This window comes from Conger conger, chromosome 8 (genome assembly GCF_963514075.1).
Source record: "Conger conger chromosome 8, fConCon1.1, whole genome shotgun sequence".
Classification (NCBI taxonomy): domain Eukaryota; kingdom Metazoa; phylum Chordata; class Actinopteri; order Anguilliformes; family Congridae; genus Conger; species Conger conger.
The window spans coordinates 59,315,611-59,330,396 of NC_083767.1; the positions used below are offsets into that span (position 1 = coordinate 59,315,611).

The 14,786-nt window shown below is 46.6% G+C and overlaps 1 protein-coding gene across 2 annotated transcripts in view; it reads right to left on the minus strand.

Annotated features, from left to right (window-relative positions):
* adissp (adipose secreted signaling protein) overlaps window positions 1-14,786 on the minus strand; it is a 32,872-nt gene that overhangs the window by 7,529 nt on the left and 10,557 nt on the right. For both annotated transcript variants that reach the window (XM_061252564.1, XM_061252565.1), the window contains exons 3-4: window positions 5,959-6,095; window positions 503-641 (exon numbers count right to left, since the gene is read on the minus strand). In XM_061252564.1, the coding sequence (XP_061108548.1) occupies window positions 503-641; window positions 5,959-6,095 (276 nt within the window). The remainder of the gene's footprint in view (window positions 1-502; window positions 642-5,958; window positions 6,096-14,786) is intronic.

Below are 14,786 nucleotides of genomic sequence, written 5' to 3' on the forward strand. Positions count from 1 at the left end.
GGAGACAATCCTCCCCTGGAGCAATGCAGGGTTAAGGGCCTTGCTCAAGGGGCCCAACGGCTGTGCGGATCTTATTGTGGCTACACCGGGGATTAGAACCGCCGACCTTGCGCGTCCCAGTTATTTACCTTAACCACTACGCTACAGGCCTCCTAACGGTCAAGAGAGGAATAGCAGCAACAAACACGCTCAAACCACAACGCCGTTTATCCCTCCCGCTTCCCTGTAAACACGCTGACGTTGAAACGGCGAATTTAAGGACTATAAGCCACAGGCAGAGGGGCGAGTCGACATACCAGCGAGCCTTTTTACAACGATAGGAAGGGATTTACTATGGTCTTGTAACAATGTTTAAACACAAAAACCGTACCTGCTGTGCCTTTAGCGTTGAGACTCCAGCAGGGTTCAGTGAACGTGTGGATATGGGGGGCCAGGGCTGGTGCTGTGTGTGATGTGGTCTGGTCTGGGGGCCGAATGGGCCGAATGTCCTGATAATACCTACCCTCGGGCGCCAGTTTGACGTCGGTGACGCGGAGGTGGGGGTTTGGCACGGGGGCAGGGCACACGTCGTTCCCCAGCGCTGCCGTCTCGGGGAGGGTGAAGATGATCTCGTACTTGTGCTGGATCTTCAGGAAGCCGACCTGCGGTCAACACGGGTGACAGGAAGCACTTGGCGAATCACACAATTATGACAGAGACGATATCAGTGTAATGAGAGTAGGCGAGGGTTACTGACAGTTTGCTTTTTTTCTGCATCGAAAAAAAAGGAAATGAAACTAATATGCGAACACCATTCCAGTTAAAAAATGATTTCCCATAAGACACAGAAAGGAGAGAGAGAGCGAGAGAGAGAGAGCTAGTGTGAGAACTTTCTTGTGGGACTTGCTGGCTTCAAAGGAATGTCTCAAAAACTTGAAGACCTCTTAGTCATAGACTTCAGAGAAAAGGGGTGCGTATCGGAGCCAGGACACGCTCCAGTTCTGCCTCCCACACGAGCTCCGTTTCCACGGCGCGCCTTTCTTTCTCACGTCTCTTCCCGCACACAGAATTTCATCACTCCACCGACCCGCTCGGTTTCCCCCTCCCGCGGACGGGTGAAATCGCACGCTCACAGTGCACCGTTGTGCCTATTGGCTCCGTTACGGGGAGAAGGCGCGAGAGCTTAGGGGTGGATTAGGCACCGCGAGAGAAACAAATCGCCTGATGAAGCAACACTTATGCGGCCTCACTTCTCAGCCCACAGTGCGAGTGCCAGCTCGCGACGGGCGATGTGTTAATAACGTTATCGATGGCAAAGTGGTGCTCGGAGACCTGAAATCACAAGAAATGTCATTCTGAAGTAGAGCAACTGGGCCGCACTGGACTAATCTTTCAGTTTTAGTGCTTTGCCTGCAGTCTCTCCCCCCACCGCCCACCCCACCCCTCCAACCAATCAAATGACAGGAAACTTGACTAAATCACAGGCCAGCTCTGAAACAGCTCGTGACAGGGCATCCAAGGTGACGGATTCAGCGAAGATGCTGGACACAGTCGGGGAGGTAACACTCCAACGCAGACTGTGTCTCAGAGTGCCCGGGTCCCGGGGAGTACGTGTCCGGCCGCGCCCTTCGCAGGGCGTGTGCGTCCCCGAATGTGAAGCGCTCGATGTTGCGTTGCTCCACCCGAGGATGACTCCAGTGGTGGACTCTGCCCTGCCCCCATGCCGAGGTAACCCACAAAACAAGCAGGGATTAGCTCGGTAAATCTGTCCCACACAGACACGCACAAAAGCCCACACACACACATACACAGAGAGAGCGAGAGAGCGAGAGAGAGACAAAGAGAGAGAGACAGAGAGAGAGAGAGACACACAAAGAGACGGAGGGAGAGAGGGAGAGACAGAGACAGAGGGAGAGAGAGAGACAGAGAGAGAGCGAGAGAGAGAATGAGACAGAAACAGACACACAGACACAGAGACACGATCACACACTCGTGGGCTGGCGGTGGAGGGATTCTTTTGAGAGTAAATTGGCACACATGCTAAACCTTCAGTGTAGATCTGAGAGATTAAAGGAGATTTTTTTGTCATGCGGCATGAATCAATCCTAGCCGGTCAGGCCAGGCTGATCTACGGTAATGATTATCGTCTCGTTTTATTTCCCCCAATACAATATTAAACAAACACAGCAGGATCAAGGACAGTTTAGAGGCTTAGCAGGCATCCGTACGAATAGCCGATAAGCACTTCTCTGCCCAGCAACTCGTCAGCGTCGTAAAAAGGGTCGGTCCCTGCCAAGTTGGCATGACCCGTTCCATTACAGTTTCCCAAATAAATCAGGCTCAGCGTCTTACCCAGCATGCATCGCTGCGGGAGAGAACTCGACCGCTTTCATGCAAATTACACGCTAGCTTCACACGGAGCGAGCTCATAAACCAATCATCGAACAAAGACAATGAACGACACTCGCTGTGAAATGGCAGACACGCCATTACCTGGCAGGTAACAAGAGGACTGGCTTGCACTTGTGCAATGGCATACGCAAGCACAGTGAACCACAGGCAGGACGGCACAGATTACGGGCCTCCTTAACGCCACACCTCTTTATAGGCACTGAAATGACAGAACTGCCCGCAATCCGTCCCAGGGAAACACCGGATGACCCAGATTCAGAATGCATTTTCACGTGGCCAGCAATGACACCTCTGAACTGGACTATTCCGGTCCTCATCCTCACCTGAGTGAGGCACAGAGGTGAGCACGTAATGGATACTCTCTCTGCAGACTCTGCATCCATCTCCCATTGCAGAGCGGAAACACACCTGCTGGAACTGCACCTTGGCTCACTTATCACTGAGATCAAAGCACAGCCTATATTCCAGGTTCACTAGCTCAACATCGAACACTGTATCCTCACACCTTTAACCTTTAATTAACACCCTGTATGCTCAGACTCCATCTTGCTGTAGGCATTTAGCATTATGCTAAGATTATGCAATCCTGCAAGTGAGTCTGGATAAAAGTGCAGAATGTTACACGCCCATGTAAATCCTATGTAAATATGATGTAAATATAATTTCTGGGTGTGCACTCAATGGCGGGGGTTAGGCTACACAGCGTCTCCACTCCAGGTGGTGGCCGGGTCTCTTCTGTGAGAGCGTGCTTTCGGACGTGCCTGAGCGGTATCATGACCGATGCACAACAGAACCGGGGTTCCAAATACGAGCACAGAGATCGGCAGAGCAGTGACGGATAGCTACTGACCAATCGTGACTCAGCAGCAGAAAAGGGGTGCCCTGAAACTGTTTATAGCTGATGGGGAGGGAGGGGGGGGGGGGCATTGAAACTGAAAGACCCAGCGCAGGTGATCAGATGCACTGGGGAAGAGGTTGCCGCTTAGCAACCAAAAATCCTGCCAGACGCACTGTGTTTCCAGTTTCATCATCCGGCCCGTTTTCTTTCACAGATCACCTCCACAATACTCCACCCAGTGACTCAGAAATCAGCAGGTCCCCTGTGATATGAACATCTGCAGCTCCCCTTTCATTTCATAGCGTGAATACTTCTGAAGCAAGACGGTTTTAGTTGGCGTGTATTCATGCACAGATCGACAGATTGTTATTGACCTCATTAAAAGACAAAGAACAGGGGACTCATCCCTCTGCCACCAGAGCAGCTGCAAGCCTTAATCCTAAAATCCGCCGAACCACAATTCCAGACTACGAGACACAATATATTTTCAACTCGCCGAGATATGACTGCACTTTGATTGGCGGGAAATTGTGATGACATGCAGTGAAATGCAATGACACATGCTCTTGTGCGATGTTGCGACACAAGGAAATGTGTACAGCGTTCTGTGGTAGTCTGACCCAAGACTACTCGATAAGTCAGTTTTGATTTCAAAAGTGCATCATTCAACTGATACCACAGCAGGCAACAGGATATTCAGACGTTTGTGGTCTGAAGCATGAAAACACATTCGCAGTAAAGCCAGCCAAAGGTCATTCGAAACTTGTGCAAGTATCGAAAATACACTTCGCTGCACACCAAAACATTCTGGGCCAATCGGAAACAAAATTCGCAGGTATTGGGTCTCCTCATTTCATAATATAATAAAAGGCAAGTCCATATGCCAGAAATTGCCCACAATATGCCCCCAACAACTGAATATTGAATATGGTGTTGGAACATTTGATCATCTTGTCAAATGCAAAACAAAAGGTCAAAGGTCATAGACATAAAGTTAAAGGAGCACTGTCACGCTCGTTTCACTTGAGATAATTTGGATTAAATGCTTAAATTCTGTGTGTAGGCCTCTTTAAAATCACCGTCAGTGTAGCCGTTTCCTAAATAGGGGCAGAACTTCTAAGCTTGAACATGTTGGCTTGAATCTCCAGCCTGTGTTTCCCAGAAGGCAATGGCTGCTCAAACCCCTCCCTTGAACGCAGAGACTGGTTTATGGACGGCCACCCATCCAGGCGATCACATGAAACTTCCACAAAAATACGGCAACGTTAGCACACAAATATCACGCAACTTGGGTAGCCCGAGCAGAAAGCCCTCACTTCGCTGAGTCGGAGGACAAGCGTTTCGATTTTGACGAAGAAATACAACCTTACCGTTCTGAACATGGAATTTACAGAGGAGGAATTTAGCGAGCAAGAGAGACAGACAGCGGAGGACGAAGCAATCGGAGCTAACAGAGCAAAGAGGTGGGAACAGAAATTGGTGTCCGTGTGGGAACTGTGAAACCATGCACACTGAGACGGAGAGCCTTTGCTGCTGCGAATGGGATCGAGGGCGATGGCTGTCGGCAGAAACCGAACATGGAGTTTACATCACCGACCAACGATAACTTTGAACCCTCGGGATGGAACCACCGACCTTGCGGGTCCCCGTCACGTACCTTAACCACTGGGCTACAGGCCCTAATACCAGGTGGTGGGTGTTACGTACCTTCACCACTGGGCTACAGGCCCTAATACCAGGTGGTGGGTGTTACGTACCTTCACCACTGGGCTACAGGCCCTAACACCAGGTGGTGGGTGTTACGTACCTTAACCACTGGGCTACAGGCCCTAATACCAGGTGGTGGGTGTTACGTACCTTCACCACTGGGCTACAGGCCCTAATACCAGGTGGTGGGTGTTACGTACCTTCACCACTGGGCTACAGGCCCTAATACCAGGTGGTGGGTGTTACGTACCTTCACCACTGGGCTACAGGCCCTAATACCAGGTGGTGGGTGTTACGTACCTTCACCACTGGGCTACAGGCCCTAATACCAGGTGGTGGGTGTTACGTACCTTCACCACTGGGCTACAGGCCCTAATACCAGGCGGTGGGTGTTACGTACCTTCACCACTGGGCTACAGGCCCTAATACCAGGCGGTGGGTGTCACATACCTTCACCACTGGGCTACAGGCCCTAATACCAGGTGGTGGGTGTCACTTACCTTCACCACTGGGCTACAGGCCCTAATACCAGGCGGTGGGTGTGACGTACCTTCACCACTGGGCTACAGGCCCTAACACCAGGCGGTGGGTGTGACGTACCTTCACCACTGGGCTACAGGCCCTAACACCAGGCGGTGGGTGTTACGTACCTTCACCACTGGGCTACAGGCCCTAACACCAGGTGGTGGGTGTCACATACCTTCACCACTGGGCTACAGGCCCTAATACCAGGCGGTGGGTGTGACGTACCTTCACCACTGGGCTACAGGCCCTAACACCAGGTGGTGGGTGTTACGTACCTTCACCACTGGGCTACAGGCCCTAATACCAGGCGGTGGGTGTGACGTACCTTCACCACTGGGCTACAGGCCCTAATACCAGGCGGTGGGTGTGACGTACCTTCACCACTGGGCTACAGGCCCTAATACCAGGCGGTGGGTGTGACGTACCTTCACCACTGGGCTACAGGCCCTAACACCAGGCGGTGGGGAAATGGTTCCCCGAGCGGCACAGCCACGAACCTTGACCAGGAAGTTCCCGTCCTTTTCTGGAATCACCATGACGACGGAGTCGTGCAGCTTGTCTTCGAAGTGGACGTGGGAGTGGGCGCCGGGCGCCTCCTCGGAGAAGCGCACCCCGCCCGCCTTCGCTGCCGAGCCTGGGAGAGACGGAGAACATCCAGATCACAACTCCTCACAGCACTAAGCCCTGGGTTATGCAACTGAACCGGCAAGTACATGTGATCCCGGAACCCATGGGATACGTTTAAAAAAAAAAAAAAGAAAAAAAAAAAAAAGCCAATTATTGTAAGCCTGTCCCAGCACCTTCAGGGCTTCTGACATACCGGTGAAGACCTGGTATTTCCTTAATTACTGCAGCAGATGGAGAGCAGTCATTCAAGCAAAGGACATTGAAAGAGATGGACAAAGAACAAAGAGCAAAGCTGCATAAATACAAGAGACCCGAGAGAGAGAGAGAGAGAGAGAGAAAACCCTGTAAAAAGTTAAAGAAAACATGAGAAGCTGAAACTAATTTTTCCACTAGAATCATAAAAGACAGTATTTTTCCAAGGACATTGACTGGGCAAGAAGAACTGACGAGCTTACGCGTACTCAATTTTACTTACTTCACCCACGTTGTTGGGTTGTTTCTCAATTTACAGCGGCATGAGAACTCTTAGGCAATGCGTTACAAAGGGCGAGTTATCGAGCGGGTCTCGTGACTGACTGAGTGACACAGTTTACGTGCAGCTCACACAGTTAATGAGTCAGAAATAGAAAAGGCCTACATGAATGGCAAACACAGGGGACATAGAGCAGAGCAGAGGCCCCTGACAAATTAGCCAATTTTACCTTTCAATTTAACAAATTAAAATGGTGTAGGTTAGAACCAGCTATAAGTGTTGGCAAAACCACAATGGAACTAAATTCTAACATTACTGTATGACACAACTATCGTGCAATTTATTGACATGTATCATTTTTTGACAAGCTCTGACCAGCATTTTGTTGGCTATGCAAAACAACCCATGTAGCACTTTAATTTGTAATTCAGTTACAGTATATGAGTTTAACATTTGTAAATATGGAGAGCCCATTGTCTAGTTTGTACTTGGTTATATTCAAAACTGTTTTTTTGCTCATTTGAGAAAAATCCCCCCAAAAAACATCCCCTCTGCTTCCATAAAAAGAACCCTGGGAAACCCCATCAAATGTGAATATACAGTCAGTGACCACTTTATTACCGGAATACCAAATTATTATTATTATTATGATTATTACCTTTATTGCAAATATCTAAATCAGTCAATGTGTGGCAGCAACTCAATGCATAAAAGCATACAGACATGGTCAAGAGGTTCAGCTGTTGCTCAGACCAAACATCAGAATGGGGAAGAACTTTGGCCGTGGAATGATTGTTGATGCTTGATGGGATAGTTTGAATCTCCCAGAAACTGAAAGATTTTTCACACACATTAGTCTCTAGATTTAACAAAGAATGGTGCGAAAAACAAAAAACAGCAGTTCTGTGGGCTAAAATGACTTGTTCAGGAGAGGCAAAACTTCTTTGGGCAAACACGTTGGCTTGAATCTCCAGCCGGTATTTCCCAAAAGGTCACAGGTGCTCAAACCCCTCCCGTGAACGCAGAGACTGGTTCAAGCTGACAGGAAGGCGACAGTAACTCAAATAGCTACACGTTACAACAGTGGTATGCAGAAGAGCATCTCTGAACATAAAACACATGAAACCTTGAAGTGGATGGGCTACAGTAGCAGAAGAACAATGAGTCTACAAAACAAGTCTAATAAATACCAAAGAAGTATGGTCACCGAGAGTATTATCATTTATTAATCCAGAATTTATTCAATAAAAACACAAACAGGCACATGGACATCGTCCAAATATATATTGCGGTGAAGCAGCATTCACGAGCACCCTGCATGTTATGTAATTGTGTATTAACTGCAACAGATTCTACATCACACTAGTTTTGAGAATGGTGGTTAGTGGAGGTTAAAGACGACGTTGCATAACTGTGCTATGCAAATTCAGTTATCCAAAAAAACGAGAGCCGTTCTTCCTTCCTTTATTTATAGGAAGTCTAACACCCACACGGGCAGCTGCGTTGGTTCCCATCAGATCAGAAAACCCAGACGGGTCCGTACTTCACACGCAAGAACGGCCCACAATACAGCTCACTGCAAATTACCTTCCTCCCAGCAATTACGCAGTGTGGGTGTGTGTCTGTGTGTGTGGGTGCCTACATAGGGGCTGAATCATTCATATCTCATTTGAAAAAGATAATTATTCAATTTCAATTAGTCGATAATGGCTGTTATTCTCCCAGCGGTGCCGGTGCTTGGCTGAAGACACTTTTTCCCGTTTGGCCTGACATTTTTTGGTGCAATCATTCGTCGGATCTTTCTTCCTCCCCCAGACAAACCTCCCCTGAGAATTTCCCCACGGCAGTAACAAATTAAATAAACAAAGGGAATAAACCTTTGTTCCCTCAGCCAGAACTGATTTACTCATTCGGTTAAAGTGTAATGCAGTAAATAGAACTAATTGATTTAACAGGCACCCTATTAAGCACGATTAAGGACATTCTGTGGCCGTTTTATTAAGTGCTTCATCAACAGGCAGCCAGAGAGAAAGGGACAGTTTTTTTTATAGATTTTTCTTTTGTGTCTGCAACTTTAAGAAGATGAAACGCACATTCATGCAAACTGCTTCGATCAGTAACATCTACATCAAACACCCGAAAATTCAATAAACCGGTTGAGCATTCAGCACAGATACTGCAGTATATATGTGGCCAAGTGGTGCGTATCATTATTTTATGCAATGTGTGATAGTTCCCCCAAACATCAGTTTTTTTCTTTTTTTTATTCTCAACTTGTATTAGGTTGCAGGGAGAAAACCAGTATTCACTGAAATTCTGAGCAGTGAGAGTGCGTGTGTGTGTGTGTGAGCGAGAGATGGAGAGATAAAGACAACAGAACAGGGGAGGATTCTGATCAGTGCCCCAGTGGTTGGTATTCCGGAAAGGGTGTGTACCAGTTAGAGTCTCGCAACGCAAGCAGTTTTTGTTTACAGTTAAAACAAAACATCCTCCCTTTTCCAAAAGCAACAGGTGTATTTTTTTTTTTTTAACTATTCATTTGCATCAAAGATTCTCACTCAGATATTGGAAATGCACTGTGATGCATCAAGTTGGTGGCAGTTGCAATATAAATATTTTGCCCAGCTACAGCATCATACAGCCAGGGACAGTTTATGAAGAAACCTGCTCCCATTTTCCATCTTTCCACGTACAGTCTGCTCCCTGTCACCAGTGCAGCAGTTTATAATAATCTCAGTTACAATAAACATTTTCACACAGCACACTTTAGTCTCGGTAGCCAGCCAAATACCTACCAGCTTTTTTGATGGGTAAGGAAATCACAAGCAGGCTGGTTAATGAAAGGTTTGCACTAACTAGGTAGGTTGCCATCTAGGAGTCTTAAATGACTGCTCCTTAGCCAATTACACCACTAACAGGCAACAAGAAACTGCAAATGCAGATGATGGCTAATCTTATCAAAGTAAGCACACTCATGGTGTCATGAACTGATGAACTGATTACTCCACCAACGTCACTGAGCCCAGCAAACATACCATTCAGTACCCGAGAAGAAACAATACTGCTTTAATGACTAACATATCATAAAATATCATTGTCTGACTTAATTGCAAAGATTTTCGTAGTTTGGTTCTCTCATATTTTTAAAGTTGATAATTTCAGTGGTGATGCAGCATGCAGACTGAATTGGACTGAATCAGCATTCCATTACTGCCTTTAGGTTTAACTTCAAAGATCACCGCACAAATAATTAATCGGCATTTTCCTATTTAGGCCATGCTGAGTGCAGGAATTATAAATTACAGCTGCACCATATTTGATGCAGATATGCGCAGTACCATTTCTCAGATTAAAAAAACAAAGATTACAACCGAAAAAGCACTGCGGTTTGGTTTTGAGGAAAAAAAAAACCCGTCATGCGTAGATATGGTGAAAGCTAGGAAGAGAAGAACTGAGAAAATATTAGTCAATTGGACAAAGCGTTTCAAAGCATGGAGTGACAAGATTCATTATTTGCTAATAAATAAAAGGCCTTGACATAACTAGAGCTTCCTTAAAGGAGCACTGTCTCGCTTCTTTTCAGTTGAGATTATTTGGATTAAATGCTTAAAATTATGTGTGCAGGCCTTTTTAAAATCACTGTCAGTATGGCGTCACTGGACGTGTTTGGCTTGAATCTCCAGCCTTCAACTCCACCCTTGAACTCAGGGACTGGTTTATGGATGGCCACCCGCCCAAGCGATCACATGACGCTCCCACGGAAATACGGTAACGTTGGCATACAAATATTAAAACTCGGCTAGCCTGAGCGATATGACGGACAGCCTTGACTTCGCCCAGTTAGAGGACGAGCTTTTCGAAAAAGAACTACAACCATACAGTTTTGAACCGGGGAATAGGGAGAATTGCGTGAGCGAGCGAGAGAGACAGACAGCGGAGGACGAGGCAGCCAAAGCTAACAGATGCCTACCGAGACGGGAGTTTGCGTCACTGCCAATAATAACTTTGAATCCTCGCTACGTCCTGCAGTACTTACCAACTTATTCTCCCGCAATAGGAGGACTAATTGGAAGAAGTATCCACAGCCACGATATTGATACAGCTTGTTAGCTAGGTTTACTAACTCCTTGCTTAGTTGCCCTCCTAGACCGCTTGGTTGTGGATACTTAAATCCTCCTTCTGCGGCAGACGAAGTTGGTAGGTACTTCTGGATGTAGCAAGGGTTCAAAGTTATTATTGGCAGCGATGCAAACTCCGTCTGTTAGCTTCGGCTGCCTCGTCCTCCGCTGTCTGTCTCTCTCGCTCACGCAATTTCTCTGTAAATATCTCTGTGAATTCCGGTTCAAAATGGTACGGTTGTATTTCTTCGTCAAAATCGAAACAGCTTGTCCTCTAAAATCGGCGAAGTCAGATCGCTCAGACTAGCCAAATTAGGTTACGTGATATTTGTATGCTAACGTTACCGTATTTTTTTGGGAGTGTCATGTGTCAATGGACGCGTTTGCCCATATAAGTCTTTGCCCTATATTTAGGAAACGGCTACACTAATAGTGATATTAAAAAGGCCTACACACATAATTTAAGCATTTAATCCAAATAATCTCAACTGAAACAAGTGTGACAGTGGTCCTTTAACATGTAAATATTACAGGAGTCACTTCGAATAGGCCGTCTGAAATCGAGATCCGATCTGTGTGTGATTAAGTCATTGTCCATTTAAAGAAACTACACTCTTGGGGGCAAAAAAAAAGAAAGAAAGAAAGAAACCATACTCTTGACCTTCTCAGGGGGAAGTAGCACATTTTCCTGCACCCTGGTGCGAAACCCGTTGTAATGCGCCAAGCCAACATAGCCTGTCGAACCCGAACCGGCTCATTACCCCAGCGGGGGAGGGGGGTCGCTAATTGGCTGCTAGCCGCTTCCTCTGGATCGATGCCCGCGGAAAGGTCACAGTGCAGCATGGAACCGTGGAGAAATGGCAGCAAGTTCCAAGAGACTCACTTCCCCGACACAGAGGCTCATCCCTCTGTCATCCATCTCCCATCTCCCACCCGTCCATCTCTCAGTGTCCGCCACCAGCAGAGGCGCCCCCAGAACATTTCAATGGGGCGTTCAGATGAGGGGCAGGTGAAAAGCTTGGGGGTGGCGCACCGAAATGAATCGTTATTGGTTACTTACTAAAACGTATTCTTAACCTATTCAATGGCAAGTTAAAGGGATTCTCCAGTCCAGTCAAAACAAATCGATAGACTAAACGAAGACACTTCCACAGTGATCGTGCCCCGCAACACCACCTCTTCGAGGGGGTCATTCGCTACAAGCTACTACTCGATCCCCCCTCCATCTCCCCCTCAAATATCTTTTTTTTATTTTTAAAAGAGAGACTTGAAAATACTCCAATACTCCATTCGCAAAATCGGCTCGCGTCCAAATAAAAAAACGGGACAGATAAACCAGAAGCACGGTGTCAGACAGAGCGAATTAATTTCTGCCCTGCGGTTTCGCTCCGTCCTTTATTAAACGGCAGGCCGTATCGATCGCGGCTGCCCTTCCTCCGCTGTCCCCGCATGCCCGGAGCTGATAGGCTGCCACAGAACAGTGCTGGTGAACTGCCCCATCTTGTTTGTGCTGCGTGTCATTTACAGTGCGGGGACGGCGGCATGAAAGGCTCCAATACGGAAACTGAAGGAGACCAAATAATTACGCCAACTCTCATCTGTCATTCGGCACGCCGTACCCCTTGTGACAGGCAATTTCATTTCGCACAATTATTTCCTCCATTACTGCTGCGAGACCCAATTTCTAGTTGCGCAGGCAGGCGGTACAATTTAATTCGAATTTGAGAGCATTTCAGCAATAATGTACCACTTCAAAATAATCCTGTTTAATGGGTTTAACATTAGGCATCTGCCTCAGCGCTTCAACAAATGGTGCTTGGCCGGTCACAGGGCGCAGATATCCTTCAGAACACAGAGAGATATCCTTGCCTTGCTTTGGCCTGTCACAGGGCGCAGATATCCTTCAGAACACAGAGAGAAATCCTTGCCTTGCTTTGGCCTGTCACAGGGCGCAGATATCCTTCAGAACACAGAGAGATATCCTTGCCTTGCTTTGGCCTGTCATAGGGCGCAGATATCCTTAAAAACACGCAGAGATATCCTTGCCTTGCTTTGGCCTGTCATAGGGCGCAGATATCCTTAAAAACACGCTGAGATATCCCTGCCTAGCCCATGGTCTTAGCACCTGAGTGCCATATCAGAAAGGGTGCACGCTCAGAGACCAGTCCCAGTCTGGGGCTTACAAGTACTGTGTTTGGCAATAAACACCCTCTCTACTTGAGTTAACAGTGATTCCAGGGTAGTGTGCGCCCTCTCACTCTCTCTACACTGACTGACTGACCGACACACAGACACAAATGAACACGCAGAAACTCGATGGCTAAATCCAAATACCCAGTCTTGCAGACTTAACTGACGTGTTCCCAGGAAGTCTGGAGTGCCTAGGACGGCCCAATTCTGCAATTCATCAAGTCCGCAAGAGGACTTATAATACTGGACTCTGGAAGCCTGCGTGACATCTAGTCCAGAGCATAGATATACATTATATCTAGTCTGGAGTATACACATTTGGATTCAGCATTGTTTTGTTATTCATTCTTAGTTCCCAAGAAAACACCAAAATGACATTCAGGTCAAGCGCAGACCTTTTGATTTTGTGCATCTCCCAGGAGTATGAGTCAGTATGCACTTGCCTGTTTATGTCAACGTGCATAATGAAACACCCCAGCAATCCCATAAAAGGCATGGCAACTGCCGGCTTATGTGCCAATATCAGTCATTCATCATTGGGTTCAAGTCAGGACGTTAATTTCTCTTCAGCCATTCAGATGTGGACTAGCTTCTGTGTTTCGGATCATTGTCTTGCTGCATAAGCAAATTACACTGCTTCAGCTTACAGACAGAGGACCGGACATTCTCCTTGAGAATTTTCTGGTACAGAGCAGAATTCATGGCAAGTCATCCAGGTCCCATGGCAGCAAAGCATCCCCACACCGTCACACAACAACCATGTCTGCTGTTGGTATGATTTTCTTGTCATGAAATGCATTTTCCAGACCAAATGAAAAGTACTGTTTTGTCCAAATATTTCCACTTTTGACTCATCTGTCCATAGAAAAATCGCAAAAGGCTTGGGGATCACCCAGTTTTCGTTTTTTTTTGCAAATGTGAGCTGAGCATTGATCTCTCCCTTGGTCAGCAGTGGCTTCTGCCTTGCTACTCTCCCATGAATCCTATTTTTTCCCAGTCTCTTTCTTCTTGTGGAGTCATGAACATTATCCTTAGCTGAAACGAGGGACAACAGCAGTTCTTTGGATGTTCTCCTGAGATCTTTTGTGACTTACTGGATGATCTTATTGCTGCCCCCCTTTGAGAAATGTTGGCAGGCTAACTTCCAAGTGTTCTCCAGTTGAAGTTCATGGCACTTGTGGTGGTTTGAAGTTTGAGTCCCAGGGCATTAGAAATGGCTTTGTAACCCTTCCAATACAACAGTATTTTATTCTCATCTCTTCTAGAATTTCCTTTGATTGTGGAATAACTAACTCTGCTCGGAGAAACTATGAAGCTACTAGTTCTCTCCCATGGTAAGGTTCAATATTACTAAGGTTTAGATTGAACAGAGCTGGCTGCAAACAAGGCCATGTTCAATCATTGTAATTAGCATTCGGTTGATTGAGGAGGCAATTACGTTTTCACATGGTTAATAAAAAATAAAGATAAAGAAAGAAATGAAAACAGTGTTTTGTACTCAGTTTCGCTTCATCTAATATTACATTTTGTCTATAGATCTGTAACCGTTCAGTGTAAGAAATATGCAATAATAGAGGAAATCAGGAATGGGGCAAATACTTTGTCACGGCACATTATACGATGTTTACGGTCGGTATTTAGGTATTCCTCAGGCATTTCTCACAAACGTTAGTGAGAAATAAGTATTTTTCCTGCATTGTACTTCACACCCCATTTCTCAGCAGCAAAGTACTTCCTGCACTGCCCGTTTCAATCTCAAAGCTTACGCGTCAACAATACGCATCATTGTGCTTTTCCTGCTGGAATTTCATAAGACGCTTCATGCCTGACACTAATAGGCTAATGTGCCAGTAATAGTAATAACCGTAAGTTACGGACTAAGGCCTTTTTGGTACAGATGGAGAGGGCATACCAACAA